General features: G+C 31.7%; 2 protein-coding genes across 2 annotated transcripts; one reads left to right on the top strand and one right to left on the bottom strand.

Annotated features, from left to right (window-relative positions):
• Positions 1-5,706: 5,706 nt before the first annotated feature.
• Positions 5,707-6,812, bottom strand: LOC140832806 (protein PHOSPHATE-INDUCED 1-like). The gene has a single exon (XM_073197010.1). It carries the CDS (start codon positions 6,736-6,738, stop codon positions 5,824-5,826), a length of 915 nt encoding a protein of 304 aa, XP_073053111.1. The 5' UTR covers positions 6,739-6,812; the 3' UTR covers positions 5,707-5,823.
• Positions 6,813-12,717: 5,905 nt separating this feature from the next.
• On the top strand, positions 12,718-13,793 carry LOC140832805 (protein PHOSPHATE-INDUCED 1-like). Its single transcript, XM_073197009.1, has one exon. It carries the CDS (start codon positions 12,781-12,783, stop codon positions 13,693-13,695), a length of 915 nt encoding a protein of 304 aa, XP_073053110.1. The 5' UTR covers positions 12,718-12,780; the 3' UTR covers positions 13,696-13,793.
• Positions 13,794-23,862: the final 10,069 nt, after the last annotated feature.

Below are 23,862 nucleotides of genomic sequence, written 5' to 3'. Positions count from 1 at the left end.
ATGCTCGCAAGACCAGTATTCATGTTATGTACCTTCGTTTTTTGCGAGCAGTGCTATGAGATGAACTATTTCAACCAACCTTATGCTGAATTTTCTGATTAACAGTTCTCTCTATTCGAGTAGACAATTTAAGTTACGGTTTTTTTTACCATTAATCCTTATGAACCAAGACACCGGTGGAGTTCTATTCGACGAGCACTACATGGTATTTAGTTTTCAGACTCCATGAGAGTAAACATGTGACGATTTCGGAGTTGTCGTGATTAGAGTCGGATATTCATCGCTCGCATACATTGGTTTATATGTTCTAATGAATAAAGAACCATAGGAATATTGATTGAGTAAGATGTGTTTTTCTAATTGAAACAATTGCATGATTACTTTACGTGTAGCGATTGGAAGCATTCTATGTGACATGCTATTTCTTAACAACCAAGTTTTCATTACTTGTTATTTGTGAAATCAATGTTTTGAACTAATATTGGAAAATTATTCTAAGATTTTATAAATTGGGTTTTCAGAATAAAAAATAATACAATAAATCTTGAGTAGGTACCTTGTGAGACGGTCTCACGAATCTTTATCTGTGAAACGGGTCAACCCTATAGATATTCACAATAAAAAGTAATATTCTTAGCATAAAAAGTAATATTTTTTTCATAGATGACTCAAATAAGAGATTCGTCTCACAGAATACGACTCGTCAGACCATCTCACACAAGTTTTTGCCATAAATCTTTTAAAGGAAAAAAATAATAACTAGTAGGATTTTTATCTTGAGAGCTATTATGTTCTTTGTGATGGTTATTTATGGTTGTACCATCTCATTGTAAATGTAATATGTTTCTTGTGAGACCGATCAATAATGTTCTTATTTTTTTAATGAGCAACTCAATCTATTTCACAAAATTGACTCGTGAAACCGTATCACAAAATAAACGATGATAAAGCTAGCACATGGACATACTCTCTATGTAAATTAATCAAATATAATTTCTCACTGTGTAAATTATGATCGCTCTTTTTCTCAGATTCTTGCCTTTTTAGCACGACCGTCGTCCAAAAAATTCTTCTGCCCAAACGAATCGATTCCAGACTGGTTCTTAGAACAAATGATAACAATCAACATCAAAAACTACCATTGCTTTAAATTTAATATTATAAAAAGTACTAAATATAAAATCCCACTTGCCATACAGATAGATAATCGTATGATTCCATCATTTGATTTGTGAACAAAAAAAAAACGACGTGACCGCTGACAATTGCCTATATCTATATATTTTGGGTTAATTTAAAATATAATTATTATTGTCTTTATTTTAAAATATATTTTTTAGTAGTCTTATGTTTTTCACTTAATTTTGATTATTAAAAGTAGATAAACATTGGGAAAAAAAATTATCAAGGGCGTCAGTTGCTAGATCACGTGCATCAATTACAGAAAAAAAGTATATATGGTGCGGGTTTGAAAAAGCATGACTATATGTTAAAAATTTATGTGAGACGATCTCATGGATCGTACATATATCTTATTTGAGTCATCAATGAAAAATATTAGTTTTTATGCTAAGAGTATTACTTTTTATTGTGAATATCGACAGAGTTGACCCGTTTCATAGATAAAAATTTGGGAGACCGTCTCACAAGAGACCTACTCTAACTATATATATGAGATTGGGAAATGTTTCGATATTTTATCAAACGAGCCGATCTCACATGATTTGTCCAATGTGATTTACCTGACTAACATAATTTGTATACTAGTGTGTTCTTCCGAGAGTTTACCTTATTATACCAAAGAACAATGGGTTAAAAAAAATGGTTTTTTTTTTAAATTTTTTTACATATTGTTTGAATCTATTATATATATATACATACATACATACATATATTATAAAAGTGTAATTGATTGGACAAAATTTTCGATGTGCTCGGATGTAACATTATATTATATTAGTTTATTTTTATTTATTATTATATACTATATTTGTGTGATTGTTTGTGGTGACCACATTCTAAGATTCCTACAAGTTTGACCGAACAAGTAGCTGACCTCCAAGAATTCTCCCACAATTTGGACGAGCTGCGCACTTTTGTCACTGCACAAAGGAATTAAATTTTTCTATAAAATTCATTAATCAGAATTTATTCCACTTCTAAACATATATCAAACTATTGGACAAAAATTGTGGTTTAAATTGACTTCGCATCCAAATTGAAGGCCTGATCGGGAACACGACTCTAAACTTACTGTTTTTATTTCCTTTAGTTAGTTTTCTCGTTAGGTATTTGTTACATGTGTTTATTTGTAACGGTTGATCGTGCTTGATTTTCATCTGTTTTCGTCGTTGTATCTCGTGAAACGGACGTCTGTTAACATTTGATTGAGAAAGAATATATGTTTTAAAGAATTGTGTGTTTTACATGTTTTTGTGCTTAATATGAATAAAATTAAATGTATATTGTTGATCTAATTTTATCATCTTAGTTTTCATGATTAACTTAATTAAAAATTAATAAAACTTAAATAAAAAATAAGAATACATGCAATTTTAACGTGTGGTTTGATCTAATCGACCTGTATCCACGGAGTCACGCTCAGCTATCAAGCTAATTCACTAAATATAAGTAGTTACAATCATACAAGAACTTATTCAAATAAAAGACTCATTTTCTTATTATGTCTCTACGACGAACACCTTAAATAGACTTCATTTGGCGAGCACCACTCGTTTTCATTATCCTTCAACTCGAACTCTCTTCGATAACATGCGGATTGCTATCTCCAAAGAACGTCACTTTCCTATCCGGAGAAATGAATCATCAATTGTTGAACGCTTTGTGCACCACCAGCAACAGAAAAACTCTTACAACAGAATGATAAAAAAGGTGATGTTTGAATATTTTTGTAGTAGTTGTCGTGATACATGATGCAATACGGAATGAACTGCCTCATTTTGGCTCGTTAATTTCGCATCCAACCAACTTGACAAGTTCGCTACATAGAATATGATCCATGCAAGCAATATTTCTATCTCCGATAACCAATTATTTTATTCCGAAAAATTTCTGAATGAATATAGTGTATAAAAACAATAAATATCTGAAAGATAAGTTTCTTATCAAATTATCTCCTTTATCTCCAAAATTTTCATATCAAGCAGGATAATATTTTTTTATCTTCATATTATCTTCAACCATCAAAATAAAAATCTTCTCCAATTATCTTTTTATATCTAAAATCTTCTCCAATTATCTCATATCTTTCGAAGACATTGTTAGCAGAAATATAGAACTCTTTTATAATATATATATATATATATATATATATATATATATATATATATATATAAAATAGTAGTGTAGAGTTAAAATAGCGTTGTTTAGAAGATGTAAATGTAAATGTACGAGTCTAGTGGGTGTCCTCTCCCACATGGGGTCGTGTCACCGCAGCAGTTCAATGAGCTGGAATTTAATCTTTTTTTATTACTTCATCTAAAAAACTATTAGTTTTTACAAATTTATTCTTGAAACGAACCATTCTCAAAGTGGAATTTCTCAAACCGAGATATTTTGTTAAGATTGAATTGATAAAAATTTTAAAAAAAATAAAGTAGGTTTCTTGTGAGACAGGTTAACCTTACATATATTCACAATAAAAAATAGGCAAAAATTTGTGTGAGACGGTCTCACATGTCGTATTTTGTGAGATATATATCTTATTTGGATCATCATTTAAATATTATTACTTTTTTTATGCTAAAGGTATTACTTTTTTTATGCTAAAGGTATTACTTTTTATTGTGAATATCGGTAGGATTGACTCATCTCGCAGATAAATATTCGTGAGACCGTCTCACAAGAGGCCTACTCGAAAAAGTAATATTCTTAGCATAAAAAGTAATATTTTTTTCAATGAATGACTCAAATAAGATATATGTCTCACAAAATACGACACGTGAAACAGTCTCACACAAGTTTTTGGACTACACACTGCAACTAGTAGGACGAGACTTTAAAAAAAGCATAGTAGTGTTGGACTAGTCCTGATGCAAAAAATAAAAAAAATGAGTTGGCGGACGAGGTGATGGCCGCAGGACCGGACCTTTTATGAGGCTAAGGAGGTCATTGTCTCAGGGGCTCGGTCTTTTAGGAGGTCTAACATATATATTTTGAATTGATTACCTACTGAATAATTTTTTTGGCCCAATATTAAATGAAAAGAAGAGTAATTTGAATATTTTTTGTTTATAATTGATCAAACTCGGTCTTCTTTCAAGTTCAGGTTGAACAATTAAAACAATATCAAGAGAGTTCATGACATTTGTTGAGTTTGGAGAAGTTAACGATTTAGTATTTAACTAACTTGATGAAGTATTGTATAAAGCTTTCAACAATTTTTGAGATGCTACAATGTTTGATAAAACCGAATGATTTATTCTAAAATATTTATACTACCTATAAGATTTTGTTAACAATCCTTAAAAAAGTTTATCGAAGTTGAAGTTAATAAACACTTATCTTCGATCAATAATATCACAAAATAGACTATATGAGCTAGCTCTGTTGTTGATTAATAAAGAAATAATCCGAAAACTAGATTATACACATTTTTTCCTCTAAACTAGCTAGACAGTTATTATTTATTTAAATATTTCAAATATTTATTGACTTGTTTTTTTTATGTAATATATTGTTTTTTTGTGTGTGGATGTATTATTTATTGTATTAATTATTTGCTAACTGAATTTTAGCCTTTTTTGTAGTAAAAAGATAATTTATTTTTAAATTTTCGCTTCAGACTCTATTGGACACAAGTACGACTCTGGATGGCTTACAACTGACCAACGGTGGAAAAGAGCTGTTGCATATGTGAAACAGAAAGAACATAAAGAAAAGAAACATACTAAGAGGGCTAACCATATTAAAAAAAAAAAAAAAATTAGCCCATTTTAAATAAAAAAAATCCTATCAATTACAATTTGGACCCCTTATTGAGCCGGGCCATGAGACAGTGGCTATTGGATTTGATGCATTGGATCCTACTGAGAACTTTGGCCCAAAATCAAGGTACCCGGTCCATTAAAAATTAAAACTTGTTCAACACCAAAAAAAAAAAACATTGATTTTTTAAAAAGAGAGAAGATATTATATTTGGATAAAAATTACTTTAAAAAGTCACTACCGATTTTTATAGAAATAGGCAAGAGTTGAACTTTACAAAGCATTCCTCTGATCTATCTCTTCAATTTCCAAAATTTTCTTTAATATATTGATAATACATGTTCGGACAACTCTTCTAATAGATTCAAATATTTGACACCGTCTGAGTTTGGACGGAAATATTTGATTTGAGGTTGAACTAAGATATATGACATTTGAAAGGCATTTGAAAAATCTTGTTTTTTTAAAAAAAAACAACAAAAATATTTAAAGTTTTTGATTTTTTTTAAATGATTTAAAACTTCTCACATTAGGAGTAAATCAAACAAAAGAAATGGCAAAAATTTGTGTGAGACGGTCTCACGGGTATTATTTGTGAGACGGATCTCTTATTTGGGTCACTCATGAAAAAATATCACTTTTTATGCTAAGAGTATTACTTTTTATAGTGAATATGGGTAGGGTTGACCCGTCTCACAGATTATAATCCGTGAGATGGTCTTATATGAGACTCACTCTTAAGAAAAAGGGTTTGAGAAATAAAAAAAATTATTATATATAGATAACGATCACTTTACCATTTATTTAAAAAATGAATGAATTTAATATAATCTTCTACCAATTACATTTCTTCTAAGCCTAAAACATAAGCAAAACTCAAACTAAAGTGGAACATTTGGAAGTGGAAGGATCGTATATGGCCGGAAGAAGGTATTTCCGACCACTCGAACCATGAGCGTTGTAGCTACCACCGGTGGTCGGATCCAACAGCAAGTCTCCGGCGTGACCCGGGTAGGCCCCTTTCCCGTACACGCCAGGGCAAGCCGAAGCAGCTTCCAGTGGAGCAGTAGCCGGGCCTTGGTAGAACCCGTCTCCGAACGGGTTCGTGGCGGTTCCGGCTAAAAGCCCGGATAGAACAGTCACCACTCCGTCCATGCCCACATCATTGTTGGGGGATCCCAGTGGCGGGTTCTGCGGGCCGTAAATGGGCTGATGGAAGGGCCAAGCACAGTAGCCGGGGCACTGTGTCTCCGAATTTCCCACCCAAATGTATGCGAATTTCTGATTCTTCCCTTTCACGACGGAGCTCTTGGATCCGTGGGTTCCGCACCTGTTCACGCAGAACCCAGCGACGGTGACATCGGAAGCCGTCAACACGACGTTGATGGCGTTCTTCTGGTCCCCCTTCGACGCCAGCTGCACGATCTGTTTCTGCGAGAGTGATTTCCCGAGAGAGCATTCCTCGTCGAAGATCTGTTTGCCCAAACGGAGAGACAGTGAGGATGGATTCTTGGAGTTGGCGAGGTGGTAGTATTTCTCCAAGCCCTTCCACCAAGTGGCCACGGATGGGTTGGTTGGGGTGGAGGCGGAATCTGACAAGGAGGAGATGAAATCTGAGATGATAGCCGTTTGGGATGGCTTGAAGTGGCCGTACCATATGAGATTGATAGAGATGGTTCCTTGCAAGAGTGCACCATTGTGGTAACGAAGAAGCTGGTCTTGAGCAGAAGACGAATTGAATGCAGAAAACAGAACCAAAAGCAGAGATATAATAACATGGTTAGAAGCCATTGTAATGAAGGAGAATCTGAGTGAGGGGGAGATTGAATTCAACTTTGGATTTGGTATGAAATCTTGCAAGGAAAGAGTGTGGTATTTATAGTATTCATTTTGTTCAAGGAAAGTGAGGAGAAGGAGACTGACAGACAGGACAGTACGCGCTTCTTCGATATGCATTTGCCAGCCTTTTTTAGCTATTTATTCCCTTCAGACTTAGATTCAATCCCATTTTGTTTTTTCCTTTTTTATTTTTATCAAACCAAATATTAAGTTTGATAAAACAATAATTATTCAAAAAAAAAAAAAAATTTAACCAAATATATTATGGATTGTCGTAATTCTTCAATTTTTTGCATTTAATGGATAAGTTTTGAGTCTGATACGAAAGATCAAGTTAAAATACAAAATCGGTCCATTCAAACGAGGTCGTTTACTAATAACAATAATAGGCAGATGATGATAATAATGACCCTACCTAAATCGGTCCATTCGGATCGGACTTGTTCGGGACCAGATTTAATCAAACAAATATGATAAGTATATCGGATTAAATAAATTATGCATTTACTGACAGGACTCTTAACCGAATTAGAAATAATTTGAACCGGGTTGAGATTGGATTGAAATCATTTTTAATATAACATCTAGTGATTAAATTCATATTTTTTTTTATAAATTAAAGTTGTTATTTTGACTCTTTTTATTTTATGTTTATTCCACTATATATTAAAATTTAATTAATGTAAGCTCGTTTTTAAATGAATAAAAATATTTAAATTATATATTTGTTAATTTATTTTAGGATACTAAGATTTTTATTCTCCATTTTTTTTATTTGACGTTATGATTAATTGGAAGAAATTAAGTTTTCCATCTTATACAAATTAAGAAAATGTGTGATAAATTATCAAAATAAACGTGGAACATCTTTTGATTTGAAAAAAAAAAAACTAGAAATGATACATATATTAAGATGAAATAAAATTAGCAATCAATCTATTTTAAAATATTTTAAATTTTTATCTGTATTTTATTTATTTTTATGTATATGAACAAATTTAATGATAATTTCTTAGTAATTTTTGAAAATATGTAGTTTTTGCAATTTAATTTAGGAATCCAAAGTCATTTACTTGGAAACAACAAAGTTTTATATTGTCAACTTATACAACAAAAAAGGGAAAAATGGAGTGTATTTGTAAAATAATAGACTGTAAATATCGTTCCCTTAAAAAAAATTACATGATATCACTTTTTTATATATAAAATATTTCCTAATTTTAAAAATATAGGATCATGTTTGGAGAAATGTACATACAATCAACTCTATTTCAAAACGTGACTTATTCGTCGTGATTTAATCCATTGTTTTACTATTGTTGATAATTTAAATGTGGCTCCTACATAGTCAAGAGATGACTCTCGTGAATGTAGCATTTTGCCACACAAATTCAAGAGATGACTCGACACGTATCCGTCTTTCCTTCACGAAAATGACTAGTCAAAGATTCTATAAAAACTCATTGTATCTCATTATAAAATTACTTAAATTTTCAATTTTATCCATATGTAATGTGATAACCAGGCGGCCATGACTAAAGATGTCAATAACAAGTCCAGAAGTGTAGTAGCACCTATTGCATTCCATTCGAAAAGTCCTCACTCGGATCAAATCGATCCATTTGAGTTTTAGCTCGTTTCAATCTACTATCAAACTCGAGCTCGAACTCGAGCTATAACTAGCTTTTGTTGTTATGATATAACACAAAATTTAATTTGGAATGTATATTTTTCCTCAATAAATTCGATATAAAACAAGAGTTTCAATCATATAACTAAAAACGAGTGATATCAACAATTACTAGAAAATGAAATTCACTTGAGCTCGAACCACGCCAATAATGATCTTAATTCGCTCAAGACGGCTTCGTGTTAGAGTTACAAACCATGTGTGATGGTTAATTAGTATATAAGATAAATAAATAATAAATTTTTTTTTTAAAAAAATATTTTGACAATTCCACGAGTACAAGTAGATGTACGATATACGTTAATAAATCAACAAATTGTTCTTATTTTTGGACAAAACAAGTACCAGATCTGACTTTATTTTCTCATATAATAAATAAAGTGAATACAGTGTATGCCCTGTCTCGCTGTTTTCTCTAATTCACGAGACGAGAAGATACGAGAATTGTATCTCTATGCGACTCGGAGGGTCTACCATAATTTATTGGACCAACAGACTTAGTTATTTCCATTATTTTTAAAAATATGATAATTTATTGGGCAAACAAACCATTTTTTTTAATACATGTCTGGATGTTCAAGATTATGTGTTATTATCAAATTATATTAATACCATAATAATAAACGTGTGGGAATCAAAAAAGGACAGAGGAGAAATAGCAGCAGATGATAGCTGTAATGTACTGCCAGTAAGTCCATCCAGCTTGCTCGAGCAAAGTCACGACTATATTGTTGCTGCATCTCTAATTAATAAATTGTTTTTATTTATTAAAGCGCCGCCCAATATTTATCAATAAATAGATCAACGGTATAGGTAGCTTTTTTGTGAGACAGTCTCGCGAATTTTTATATATGAGATGAGTTATCGATATTCACAATAAAAAGTAATACTTTTAGCATAAAAAAGTAGTATTTTTTCATGAATGACTCAAATAAGATATCTGTCTCATAAAATACGATCTCTGATACCATCTCACACAAGTTTTTGACTAAAAAATATTAGTGATTTTGTTTTTTTATAAAATATCTTCTCTTATTTTAATTTTTATAACTTGAAATATTGATACTGTTATACTTGATGCATGTTGTTTGCAAAATATAATAACTAAATAAACAATATCAAGGGAGCTTACTGAAAAAATCGGATCATTGATCGTACGTCAATTTATTCTATCAACTTAGACATATATGTGAAACAAAAAAAATATTAGATTGGTGCGAGGGAAGACAAATCCACAAGCTAGATTCCAATTAAGGGTTCGAATCAAGCGAATTTTTTTTCTTCCAAACTGATTGATAGATTATTTGATTTGTATTCGAAATATGGTGTTTGAGTCAAACTGCTTGAAAATCCGATAGTGCCAAATCTAGTTTCCAGTTATTAAGTCAAAGTTACAAATAATTTAATTTTTAATTACAGATTTAATTAAAAATTGAAATTCGGAGAGAATTTTTGGATAAGCTGTTATTCTCTCTCTAAATCCAAAGAAAAATTATCTGTCAGTTTTGTCAAAAAAATTATTTCTTTGCACTTTTTGATCCACAAAAAAAATGTGTTTGCACTCTCAAAGCTTCGTTTGTTTTGGATGAAATTTAGTACAAAATATTTTAAATATGATATTAGTATATGATATTTTAGAATAACAATTGTTTCAAATATGATATTAATATATGACTTCTGAGTACCAAAACATATGCAGCAAATATTAATATCAATTACACATGTATTTTCGGATGAAAATATGTTTAAAACATTGCAAATATGATAATTAAGTCTCATGTGAGATGATCTCATTAATTTTTATTTGTGAGACGAATCAACCATACTGATATTCACAATAAAAGTAATACTCTTAGCATAAAAAGTAATACATTTTCATGGATGACCCAAATAAGATATTCGACCCACGAAATTAATCTGTGAGACCGTCTCACAAGAGTTTTTGTGAAATAATATATCAATATATGATATTTGAGTACCAATTGTTTTAGATATGATAAAAAAAAATTGAAAATAAATTTAGAACTTTATGAATACCAACATTTGTTACACATATTTAAGTACTCAAAATCATATATTAGTATCAGATCTGAAATAGTTGGTACTCAAATATCATATATTCAATATTTTATATCGATTTTTTTTCCCGAAAAGATAAATGTGAATTAACACCAATATTTGATATACATGTTTGACTATTCAAAAATCATTTATTAATATCATATCTGAATAATTAGTACTCAAATATCATATATCAATATAATATTTTTAATAATTTGAACCGAATTTCATCGAATAAAATTAATATATATATATAGAAATATAAACACTTGTTATAGATCAAAGAAGGTAAACAAATAATTTTTCTACAAAAACAAAGACAATTTGTGTTTAGATACCAAGTTTACCATAATTTTCCTCAGACAAAAACTTGTGTGAGACGGTCTCACAAGTCATAATTTGTTTCACGATTTTTTTATTTGAGGCCTCCATGAAAAAATATTATTTTTTATTATAAATAACGGTAGAATTGACATGTCTCACAAATAAAGATCCGTGAGACTAGGGATGTCAACTTTCCCCACGGGTTTGGGGTCCCGCAGGGAAAACCTGAAACGGGGATGAGGATCCTTGATTTTTTCATGTTCGGGTTCGGGTTCGAGAATTTTTTTAAATCCTCGATGTAGTTCGGGACGAGTATGATATTACTATCCCCATCCCCGAAATCCGGAACCCATCCCGAAAGTAATATCAATAATAAAATAATAGTATTATTAATATTAATAATATAATAATAATATTTTTTAAAAATATTAATATTATTATTATTAATATTGATATTGGTATTGATATTGGTATGAATATTAATATTAATATTATATCTAATAATAATAGATAATAATAATTTTTGGTTCGAGAATATCTCCGAATTCGTTATCGTTTTGTCATATAAATATATTTGAAATGAGAATGGGAGCGAGGATGTGAAGTTGATCCCCGAAGTTTCGGGTTCGGGTTGGGGATTTCTCGAATCCGAAAAAATGGAGATTGGGTCAGGTATGAGGGTGAGAATGGAATTCGGGGATGTGGATGGAAATGACAAACCCGCCCCCGTTTCTGCCCGTTGTCATCTCTACGTGAGACTGTATAACATGAGATTTCTTGTTGTCCATCAACAATTTCACAATCTTAACGGAAATTGAATATTGATTATTGAACGTGGCACATCCCAAGTGCCAGCTGGAGCATTTCCTTTTTCAATTTTTCGCTTCCCTAGGATCACTTTATATCCCCACCAGGCCCTGTATCTGATACACATTATATAAATCGAGTCGGTCAATTTTATTATTTATGATAATTTTATATAATATATTTTTTACATTATATAAATCGAGTCGGTCTATTTTTTTATTTATGAAAATTTTATATAATATATTTTTTATATATAAAAAATAATATTTTTCGCTGAAATCAAACACAATATTTTTTCATCATACAACTAAAAAATATGATAAATTTACATTAAAATAATAGTAATTTTCATAAATCGGTCATATCGGAGATCTATCTTATAAAATTGATTAATGTGATCATTTCAAATGAGTTTGTGTGTTTTAACTTTGATTATTTTAGAAGTCAAGCCAAGTTATTAGGAAGGCTAGAATGTGAATATCTTTCCTTTGTACCAAGCAGTAAAGTTGACATATGATAATGCGATGGAAAATAGGCAATTAGTAACAAAATTAAAGTCAATTTTATTTGTAATATGAACTTATAATTCAAGAAAAGAGAAGGGCATTTCGGGAGATACATCAGCAAATCTTCGCTGTGGGTAAACTCTAATGCTTTACGTTCTTTTGCGCTTTTGGAGCATTCATTGCAACTCGAACAGAGATTTAAGATCATCTGTTATATTGTATACTTTTTATAGGAGATGATCATTTTATCGTCTTATTTAATCTAATAATTATTTAAATTTATCTCATATGATATAATATTGTATAAAATAACATGATCATCTCGTATAAAAAGTTGACATCATCAAACGTTGTACCTCGAACGGCATCTATCAGATTGAATTCCAGCACCTCATGGAAATAAAATATATTTTGAAAATCCGTTTAACAAGACTTTTTTGTGATATAATTGAAGAAGCGCGTACTGTCCTGTCTGTCAGTCTCCTTCTCCTCACTTTCCTTGAACAAAATGAATACTATAAATACCACACTCTTTCCTTGCAAGATTTCATACCAAATCCAAAGTTGAATTCAATCTCCCCCTCACTCAGATTCTCCTTCATTACAATGGCTTCTAACCATGTTATTATATCTCTGCTTTTGGTTCTGTTTTCTGCATTCAATTCGTCTTCTGCTCAAGACCAGCTTCTTCGTTACCACAATGGTGCACTCTTGCAAGGAACCATCTCTATCAATCTCATATGGTACGGCCACTTCAAGCCATCCCAAACGGCTATCATCTCAGATTTCATCTCCTCCTTGTCAGATTCCGCCTCCACCCCAACCAACCCATCCGTGGCCACTTGGTGGAAGGGCTTGGAGAAATACTACCACCTCGCCAACTCCAAGAATCCATCCTCACTGTCTCTCCGTTTGGGCAAACAGATCCTCGACGAGGAATGCTCTCTCGGGAAATCTCTCTCGCAGAAACAGATCGTGCAGCTGGCGTCGAAGGGTGACCAGAAGAACGCCATCAACGTCGTGTTGACGGCTTCCGATGTCACCGTCGCTGGGTTCTGCGTGAACAGGTGCGGAACCCACGGATCCAAGAGCTCCGTCGTGAAAGGGAAGAATCAGAAATTCGCATACATTTGGGTGGGAAATTCGGAGGCACAGTGCCCCGGCTACTGTGCTTGGCCCTTCCATCAGCCCATTTACGGCCCGCAGAACCCGCCACTGGGATCCCCCAACAATGATGTGGGCATGGACGGAGTGGTGACTGTTCTATCCGGGCTTTTGGCCGGAACCACCACGAACCCGTTCGGAGACGGGTTCTACCAAGGCCCGGCTACTGCTCCACTGGAAGCTGCTTCGGCTTGCCCTGGCGTGTACGGGAAAGGGGCCTACCCGGGTTACGCCGGAGACTTGCTGTTGGATCCGACCACCGGTGGTAGCTACAACGCTCATGGTTCGAGTGGTCGGAAATACCTTCTTCCGGCCATATACGATCCTTCCACTTCCAAATGTTCCACTTTAGTTTGAGTTATGCTTATGTTTTAGGCTTAGAAGAAATGTAATTGGTAGAAGATTATATTAAATTCATTCATTTTTTGATAAAATTCTAAAAAACAATTTACATATATGTGTTCTCTGTTTTGGTAATTATGACAATTAAAACATGGGGCATTTAGTTTTATAACCTCCGTTGGAAAGTTAATTTGGTTAATGACTTTAAATATTTTTTATTTAGGTAAATAACCTTCCTTCTATATTTTTAGTTAATTAATTTCCTTAAAAGACCAAATTATAATCCATTAATTCAGAAAAATTTGGTCCGATCATCTCGTCGGATATAGAATCAAATCATCGTACCACTCCGATTTTTATTTAATTTTCTTTTACAATCACTCTTCCTCGCGCTTTTTCAACTCATTTTTACTTTGCGGAGTAACCAACTAATCCTGAAATTTTTTTTTTGCTCTTTTTCTACCTACATTGGATATCAAGAAGCGGATTTCACCCAATATTATGTTTGCATGTGAGTTTATTTAGTTTAATCATCTGGTTTGCCACACTATTTTCGGGTTTCAAGAAAATATTTTGGAATCTGTATTTTATCTAAATCTTGTATGAATCGCTGTGAACATAATTTTTGTTGCCGAAAACTTAACATCTTTCGTCTCTTACGTATTATCGATTGCTGTTCATGCCATATTTCTTTTAAAAACTTTTTCCCAACTATATAGTTTTTTTTTTGTTGATTGATTCCAGCAATATGTTTCTAATTATTTTATTTGGTTTTTACAGGTAATGGCATTAACTAATTTCTATTTAAATATAATGGTGAGTGGAGAATAGATGAACAAGGCATTTGTACGTGGCGTCACGACTCTAATTCTAAATGGGCAGCAATCACTTTGGATAAGGATAGTTGTTCATGTGAAGAAGTGGGAATTTGATAAGAAAAGTATTGGAATTGAATGTGTACGGGATTGCAATCCTCCTCCTATTTACATTAACAATGCAACATGTGTGAAGGCATATTTTGTTTTGAGGATTCACATAATATGCATGTGTTTCATGTGGAATTATCGAAAAATAGTGATGTTAAAAATTAGTAGTTGGGCTGGCATGAAGCACCATATTACTGGTTTTCCAGCCCAGCCTGTTATCTAGAATGATGAAGTGTAATGAAGTAAACAATAGGAAGTGGTATCAGATGATAAAGAACTAGCAATAATTTCAGACGGATAACAGGTTATAATTTCTACTATAACAAATGTGTACAAACAAGCACATCATGGTTATTGTGTGCGGCACTTGTCACAAAATATAAAAACTAGGAGTAAACAAAAAGATGCTACATAGTTGTTCATTAACCGATGATTTCGGTTGGAAATAAATCTAGCAAATGGACTAGGTCAAGTAATAATAATTGAATGATGAGTCCATGTATCGTACCCACAGAGATCGATTTTTAAATACTAGAATATAGATTATTTTTCCTGTTTTAGGCTAATCAAATTTAAATGAGATGAGATAAATTAATCGAAATTAAATACAACAATTTAAATAAAGAAAAAATTATCCAAATTATTAATTTAGATGAAAATTCAAATTATTTAAAAACGACTAAGGCGCACAAAGGTATCGAAACAAATTTATACTTCACGCGTCAAATTTAAACTCAATAAATTAATTATTTCAGTAACGACGAAATTCCCAAAATTATCTATGAAATGATTTCTCGAATTAATAAATCTAGTTAAATATAAAAGTCCAATTATTCCTAATTGAATTTAACTAGATTCAACTGCATTAAGTCGCTGTGAAATTACAGTTTTTCAACCTAAAGTCGCACACTGAAATCGAATTATATTTCTAGTTGATTTAACCATGCGTTGATTGATGTATGAAGCAAATATTAATCTATCGTCTTTCAGTTTTAGATTAGCTAACAAATATTCTATTTAATTGGCTAGATTAAGAGAACACATGATAAATAAAATCAATCAATGAATTAAATAAATATTAGAATTGAATTAAACTCAAAACATCAAAAAATAATTTGTCTCAGCTCTATAGTGGCTTTAGTCTATAAAAGTTTACTCCATAAATTCAAAACCAAAGTGCAAATCCATGTAAATTCAATGAAGACAACATAATTAAGAGAGAATGCAAATAATTCTCAGTGATTTGGCGTGTGTTGAAGAAATCCTCCAGCCTTTGCCTTCCGTCTTCCTCCCTTCTGCACTTCCTCATTGTTGCTGCTTCACTACAGCCTTCTGTTTTGCGCTTCCTTCCTCTTTTCCCCTTCTCTGTAGTTTACTTCCTCCTTCTTTTCTGCACTTCTGTCTTCTTTTCTTTTTCTTCTGCTCTCCTCCCTTTATACGTACTTGTGCCTTTCCTTCATGCCTCTTTTTATCCTCCTAAATGGGCCTCATCTTTCAAATCTTTTTAAGCACATGTCAAGTAAAAAAGTGTAGATAAAATCTTTATCAAAATTTACATTGATTTTTTCAAAATTTCAATATTATCAAGGAATAAAATATAATAATATTTTATTTCTCTTCTTTTGTTATTTTGTTTCATTTGAAATCTAGTAAATTTATCTTATCGCCCAATTTAAACACTTTTTACTTTTATTCAAATCTACAATTATTAATTCAAATAACCACATAATTAAGGACAAAAATTCTAGATAAATACAGATATTATAAAATCAAATATCTAAAATCTTTGTCAGATTTGGCCTTATCATTCATGCATATAGCATATGCATAAGAACAAAGTGAGTTTGATCCATTGTATAGTGCTATGAGAAACATGTATCCACAAGTTGCGAAATATTTGGAAGAGCATACTTCTCCAGACAAATGGTCTAGATCTCGTTGCCCAATAACACGACACAATATAATGACAATCAATGGAGTGAAGTCAATAAATTCTAGATTGCGTGCTGAAAGGGATTTTCCAATTGTTTCATTGTTAAATGCACTTCAAAAACTGACTTCATGTTGGTTTAGCCGATATCGTAATGCCGCGGCAGCATCTACGACTATAGAAACTCCGGCCGTTGAGTCAATTCTTCGTGAAAGGTTCAATGCTTCTAAAAAAAATCATGTCTATGAATTAAATAGCTTGCACTATCATGTTTACACCCAAGATGACCATAAAACTGTTGATTTTGCAACTAATTCATTTAGTTGTAGAGTTTATGATTTCGATATAATTCCATGTTCGCATGCCATTGCAGCTAGCTATGCAGCAAAATTGAGAATTTTTTTACTTATGCTCAGAATACTATACTACTCGTACACGGACGCTTGCTTACTCTTGTACTAGATATCATGTGCCTCAATGTAGCCAATGGACGATGACAACCGGTCCATTGGAACGAAAGTTGCTACCACCTAATGTGCAAAGAAAGCGTGGAAGGAGAAAAGTGATCAGAAATCCATATATTGGTGAGTTTGGGAAACATTAAAATTGACTACTAGTTTGATGTTTGGAGGTGACATGTTATATGTTAGGTTAGTTTTGGCTTCCAACATACATTTCAACTTTTTTTACATGTGTAGTGCAACAATGATGTTATTTGACGATGACTTTCAGAATGTTCACTTTTATGATCATCTAAAGAGCTATTTTATGGCTACTTGTTTCCATGTTCATGGCTACTGACGCAAAGTAACAGGCTTCCATTTATAATGTTCATGGAAACCATTTTTATGTTGAAGCTAATTTTGGAAATGAGCATATCAAAATTTATTGTATTAGACTTACTCTTATAAGAATGATCATGTTATGCTATTTAACCATGCAACAAGCATACGAAGCCCAATTATATTTGAAAATCGAGTCAAATTTATTGGGTAATCGATATACTGTTCACAACAATCAAATTTCTATAAACATCGATCGCTTATATATCAAGGATAATATATTTATATTTAAATATAATAGTTTAATTTTGGAGATATCGTATATATGAGGTCAATTTTGGTATTTCATACCAATTTAAAAGAAGTGGACAATTTTAAAAAATTTGGTGTCAGGAGGTCATATAGCTAAATATCCAATTAAGACATTTTATAATGTCTAATACAAAATAAGTGAATCTAAGCATTTAATAAAAACATAGTTTATAACTGTTATAAATAGTTCAACACTGCCTTAGGACAAATCGAAAATCCTGTTGGAAAAGTAATTTGATATTGTAGAAGAAATCATGGACAATCCACCTTTTATTTGGGAATTCGGATAGCAGATATGGGTCCGCACCAATCCATTGGCTACCACTACATCGGATAAGGTGAGCGATCCGTTGAAATTGAGCTAGCTTTTGGGGTTGAGTTAGGTCTAAGTTCCAATCTTAACAAAATGCAAATGTCATACAATTTCATTCACAATTACACAGGCAATTACTTATCATCTACCAAGAAGATGCAAACTAAAAAGGGTAACAAAAGCAAATTGATCTACATGAAAACAACGAGTCCAATACCTCAACAGTTGAATCATCTTCAGTCCTTTAACGAAAACAATCAGCCATGCTATTTAAATTTATTTGCAGTCAATGAAAGAACCTGCACAAAGTATAGGTGATGGGAAACATGGAGGTTTTGCCCCCATTAAGAAGGTAAGAATTCGCAAATCCGAACAAAAATAACGGCTTCGAACCGACCAGCACGGATAAATTGATCTAGCATATTTCCCAGTAAACCGAATGAAGGATGCCTTAAAGATCTTCATTTCATACATAGCAATACCCATTTGAATAGAGGGCTAATATGTATAATTTCCATAAGCCATTGTCTAACACTGATAATCACTGTTTGAACGAAAAGATCCATTTGCTCTGAGAAGAAAATATCTGGTGCTGTACTGTCATTAATGCCTTGAGAACACCATTAAGTGCCAATTACAAGGATATTTACCTACCAAAATGTACCTATGAAACTCAGCATTCATGAATTATTATTTCCCATTGATCCATTCTGTCTGTCACATTCAATTTCACTAAAAAAGGATGTAAGAACCAAATGTGACAATCATGACATCAACCGACAATTCTTCATAAGTTTCCATGAAACAAACCTCGAGTTTAAGGACGTCGAAAGCAATAACCAAGGAGATTAAAACAATGGTGCGAAAAGATCTTTCCTCGACAAACAACAGAATATCACTACCATCTACCAAGTGCCCAAAATTGTGGGAAAAGCTAAAAAAGCAATGGAGAAACATAACTAAAAGACCAACGAAAATGGCATGTGCCGTTACCTTATATCTATAGAGATTTGGGGAGAAGCAAAACGCATAATCAATTAGTCATAATTTGCCATCTCAAGTGCAATACTTTTTGAATAACATACATACAGAAACTACATGTAACGAAAAATTTCATAAGCTCCATTTCCACTTCCTCCACTCTGCATTGGCATGACTAGCTAGACGAACAATCATTCACTGTTTCACCACTGGAAAATGTTAAAACGTTTCAGATAGACATGCTATGAAATAAAGATCCTTTTTTCTCATATGTGTTAGGATAAAAAGTAAAATAAGATACTAAAAAAGCCTATTTTTGAAGAGGGCTCTTCATATTCAAGAGAAAATTTGTAAAAAGTTTATGCCTGGCTTCATCCTGTCTGCCTTCAACCAGCGAAAGAGAAAAAAAGGGGCCCGAGGAAGAAACAACAACTACTGCATTTGCTCCCCTCTTCATCTGTCAAAACCCAAAAAAGACCTCGGATTTACATCGCAACAGCCAGATGCTACATATTTCTTGAGAAGGTTAACCCCGTCATTCCACACCACCAACCTCCAGCTCCAAGCTCCAGATTCAGAGAAAGCCATTGCAGTATCACCTCACATTGCTGTTTTTATCACCTTCTTCTCAGTTTTTAGCACCCAAAAAAAAAACAAAAAAGATTCAACCTTTGTCTCTGGAGAAACTCCAAGAAAAATGTCAAATGGCGTATGGTATTTGCTATTGTGGGAGAGTGAAAGATTAATGGAGAAAATATATTCAATTGGGGGATTTGGGAGTAGGGGTAGGCCGGTGAAAGGCCATTTTCAACTTTCTCTTTGTTCTTATTCCCTTCTAAAAACTCTCTGGTTTGTCCCTCTTCCCATTTTTTTATTAAGTGATGTATTTTATTACGGGATAATTTGAAATATAACCTTCACACAATAATTTTTTAGATTTTTGACCTTCTAACCATTTTAATTTGTAAACTAACCTTCATTTAAAATTTTTATATGAATTTAATCAAAATTACCCTTACATGCTCAAACATAATTATTCTAACCTAATTACTCATTTACTCTAATCTAAAGGGCGTGTATTCAATCATGGAAATTTAATTACTTTTATGAAGTTTTGTAGAGTTTAAAAATTTAGGGGTATTGAATATAGACTTTTACAATCAATAAATAAAATTGTAACCTGATTCAGTAAATTATTAAAATAATCTAATCAAACCAACCCAATCAAAGATAAAATATTGGCCAGTCCTCGCTCAGTGGTACAAGTTGCTTGCGATAGAGATGTATTTATGTTAATGATTTTCTGTATTCTAATTCATGTATATAAATTTAGAGGGAAAGTCTATTAAAATATACGATTTGAGCACAACTTATATATATATATATATATATATATATATATATATATATATGAGGAAACTGTAGGAAAAGAAACAATGTATATTTTATGAACTAATACATTGACTTAAAATCAATGTATATCATGTAGTTGTGATAAGCTTAGGAGCTTCTTTCTTAAAATTCTTGTTAGTCCTTGTTTGATTGTTTGTATCACACATTATCATTGTCTTTAGATCTTTTTACTTCTTTTGGACAATATCTAGTAAAATGTACGTGCTTGTGCTTGTTAGCTTCTTATTACCGTATATTTTATATCTTATGCATACTCAAGTAATACTTACAATGGGAGATTCACAAGCAAAATATAATGTGTGGACGACTGAAGAGAGTAATGAATTGCTAAAACTCATGGTTGATGCCGCAATGCGAGGATGGCGTGATAAGAATGGAGTATTTAACAAAAAAAATGTGGAGAAAAAATACTTCATGCTCTAAACGAAAAACTTGGATGTGAAAAGACTATTACACAATAATTGAATTGTGATTTTGATTTTTATAAATTGAATTATGATTCATTTTTCATAAATTGAACATATTTACATTTTAAATAAGTAAAATTTATTTACACTAAAAAATTTATTTTATAAGTGAAGATATTATTTATGTCAAATAATTACTAGTTCAAAGTTTACAAATGTCTACAAAAATCTTGCAAAAAGTCCACAAAAATCCATGGAATTCTTTTTACAAATCTTTGAAAGTCTATAAAAGTAAATAAAAATCTATCAAATCTACGAAAATCTATAATTTTAAAAAAGTCATTGAAAGTCATTAAATCTCTATATTGAATATACCCCACTAAAATATTGATTTTCCCTCTTCTACGAATCTTTTTTTAGGCACCTTCCCTCCTATTCTCTATCATTATCTCTTTTCTCATATTCTAGATTATTTTCTTTCTTATGCTTTCTTCTACATATCTTTCATAACGAAAAAGAAAATAGTCCGATATCATTTGCTTATCCCAGGTAACGATTATATGTATAATTTCTGTTATTTGTTTACTTTTGATCATTTATGTTATTTTTGTTCATTTGTCTGTAAACTATGTAAAAAAGTGAAAAAAAAGTAGAAGAAGTGAATTGCTTTTATATTTATTTATTTTTTTAAAGAATAAGATAAGTACTGATGTTATAGTGATGAAGGTTCTTGAATTTTAATATTTTATTGATTTAAGACAAATTATTGATTTTTTGACGCCCTCTTTTATTTTCATGGCTTATTTGAGAATTACTTTCTAACGAAACAGATTTTGGACGTGGATACGCAATATTCTCTTTGGTTATAACATAATTCAGCTAAATTTTTCTATCATATACTAGAGTTTTTATAAAATGATCCTGGAGTTCTATGTGCCTCATTTTTCTATGGAAGTCTGTATTTTTAGTCATATCTATTATAGACATGCTGTGAGAAAAATTGAAGTGCCAGTCGAATTTTGTGATGAATTTTCAAGAATTGTTCTCAGCAAAATTGCTTCACAAACTACATTAATAGCTGCAAGCCGTACAGTAGTCCTTGTTATCGTAAAATTTTTTAAGATATTTTTTTCAGAATTATCAAATAATAAAATAAATTTTGTAGAAAAAAAAGTTCATACATGAAATGCATAGATAATTTTAATTTTGATTTTCAATTTTTTTTTATTTTGAGTGATGCATTTTTTTACTTAATAATATACTTCTTTCTTTTTTTCTACAAGAAAATGACGCAGGTCGTTGTGTTGTTCCGATATGATGGAAAATGGAAAAATAATGAGCGAGAAGAACCTGAATGGTGCTCGGGGTTGAATGGTGGATATGAAGCCATATATTTTGATGACGCTGAAGTAACCATGTCAATGCTGAAAGATCAAGTATACGTGAATTGTGGCTTGAACAAAAGTGAGGTTGAATTAAAATTCAGTTACTCAACACATATTTGTGATCATATTCTTGGTCCGATATATTTAAGAAGTGAAAAGTGTCTGTTGACCTATCTATTGCTTGGTGATACACATCATAGGCCTTTACTTCACGTGGAAATTGAGAAGAAAGTTCAAGTTATTTGTGACAATAATGTTGATAATGAATATTCACATGGTCATGATGATTCTGGTGGTTCTAAATTTCATATACACATCGATAACAATTGTCGTGATGATTTTGTTGATTCTGAATTCAGTATACGTCGAGATAATGATCGTGGTGGTAATATTTGTGATGATCTCGGTGATTATGCTAATGGTGAAGAACTTTATAGAGATGACCACTTTGATGGCGTCTTTATAGTAAGTAATGATGCAGTCGTAGAGTTAAATAGAAGAACATGTCGTTGTCGAGTTTTCGATATTGATAGACTTCCGTGTGCACATGATATTGCTGCTGCTGGTCACCATGGTATAGACATATATGAATTGTGCTCACATTATTATACCACGAATGTATGGGTTTTGGCATATACGGATACTATTTATTTTATTCCCCCCTCTGAAGAATGGAACATACCTGCTGGCATTGATTCTCTGATTGTACTACCTCCTAAGGTTAGAGTTAACAAAGGGAGAACAAAGAAAAAGGTGATTCCTTCCGTTGGTTAATTTAAAAGTAGAAAGATGAAATCAATAGTTTAATATATGTATTTAATTTTTTAATTATTGTTAAGTTGGTATTTTGGAACTTACACGTCCATATTTTTCCTTTGTTTCAATGACATGTTCCTTTGACATTTGAGCTAATGGGGAAGAACATACATGCTGGAAATTGTTATTTTTTTCAATTTCTTTGGTATTTTTGGCATCTTTATTAAATAAGCCAACCAAATACTTCATTGCATCTTAATTTTTTTTCTTTTTTTCTCTATTTAAATGAAAACTTGAAAATGATTATCTTATATGTTTTGTATGGTATATCGTAAACAAAAGAACACAACATCATTTGTGATTCTAGTCCGTTTCTTTTCAAAACATATCAGCTGACATTTGTAATTTTTTTCAAATTTTAAACAAAAGCATTCATTTCTTATTAGATTTATGTCAAAATGATTTTCTTATTGCATTTAAAGAAAAAGTAATAACTTAATTAAAAAAATAAAATCATATATCTTTTATTGGATTTATGTGAAAGGGTAAAGAAGTAACAACTACCTAATTAAAAAAATAAAGTCATATATCTAAGTGAGAATCAAATGGAGGTTATATTTTTAAATATATCGATTTTATTACCTGACTGTTTGCTGTAAATATTAAATATGCTGGTGAACTAGTAAATTATCTTATTCTTTTTTTCAATATAAATAATTAAACCACTCATTAAACTAAAAGGTATTTAAAAAATAGAGTGGGTCTCATGTGAGACAGTCTCACAGATCTTAATATATGAGACGAGTCAAACTTACCAATATTCACGATAAAAAATAATACTCTTAGCATAAAAAGTAATATATTTTCATGTATGACCCAAATAAGAGATCCGTCTCACAAATATGATCCGTGTGACCGTCTCACACAAGTTTTTGCCCAAAAAAATAAATTTTTTTTTAATCCATTTATTATCGACT

Source organism: Primulina eburnea, chromosome 5, assembly GCF_022965805.1.
Source record: "Primulina eburnea isolate SZY01 chromosome 5, ASM2296580v1, whole genome shotgun sequence".
Lineage (NCBI taxonomy): Eukaryota > Viridiplantae > Streptophyta > Magnoliopsida > Lamiales > Gesneriaceae > Primulina > Primulina eburnea.
The sequence above is the reverse complement of the archived record's forward strand: the minus strand, read 5'-3'. Positions and strand labels throughout refer to the sequence as shown.

What these genes read in the sequence shown, in the direction of transcription:
- LOC140832805 (XM_073197009.1), top strand. Translation starts at nt 12,781, where the DNA reads ATGGCTTCTAACCATGTTATTATATCTCTGCTTTTGGTTCTGTTTTCT.
- LOC140832806 (XM_073197010.1), bottom strand. Translation starts at nt 6,738, where the DNA reads ATGGCTTCTAACCATGTTATTATATCTCTGCTTTTGGTTCTGTTTTCT.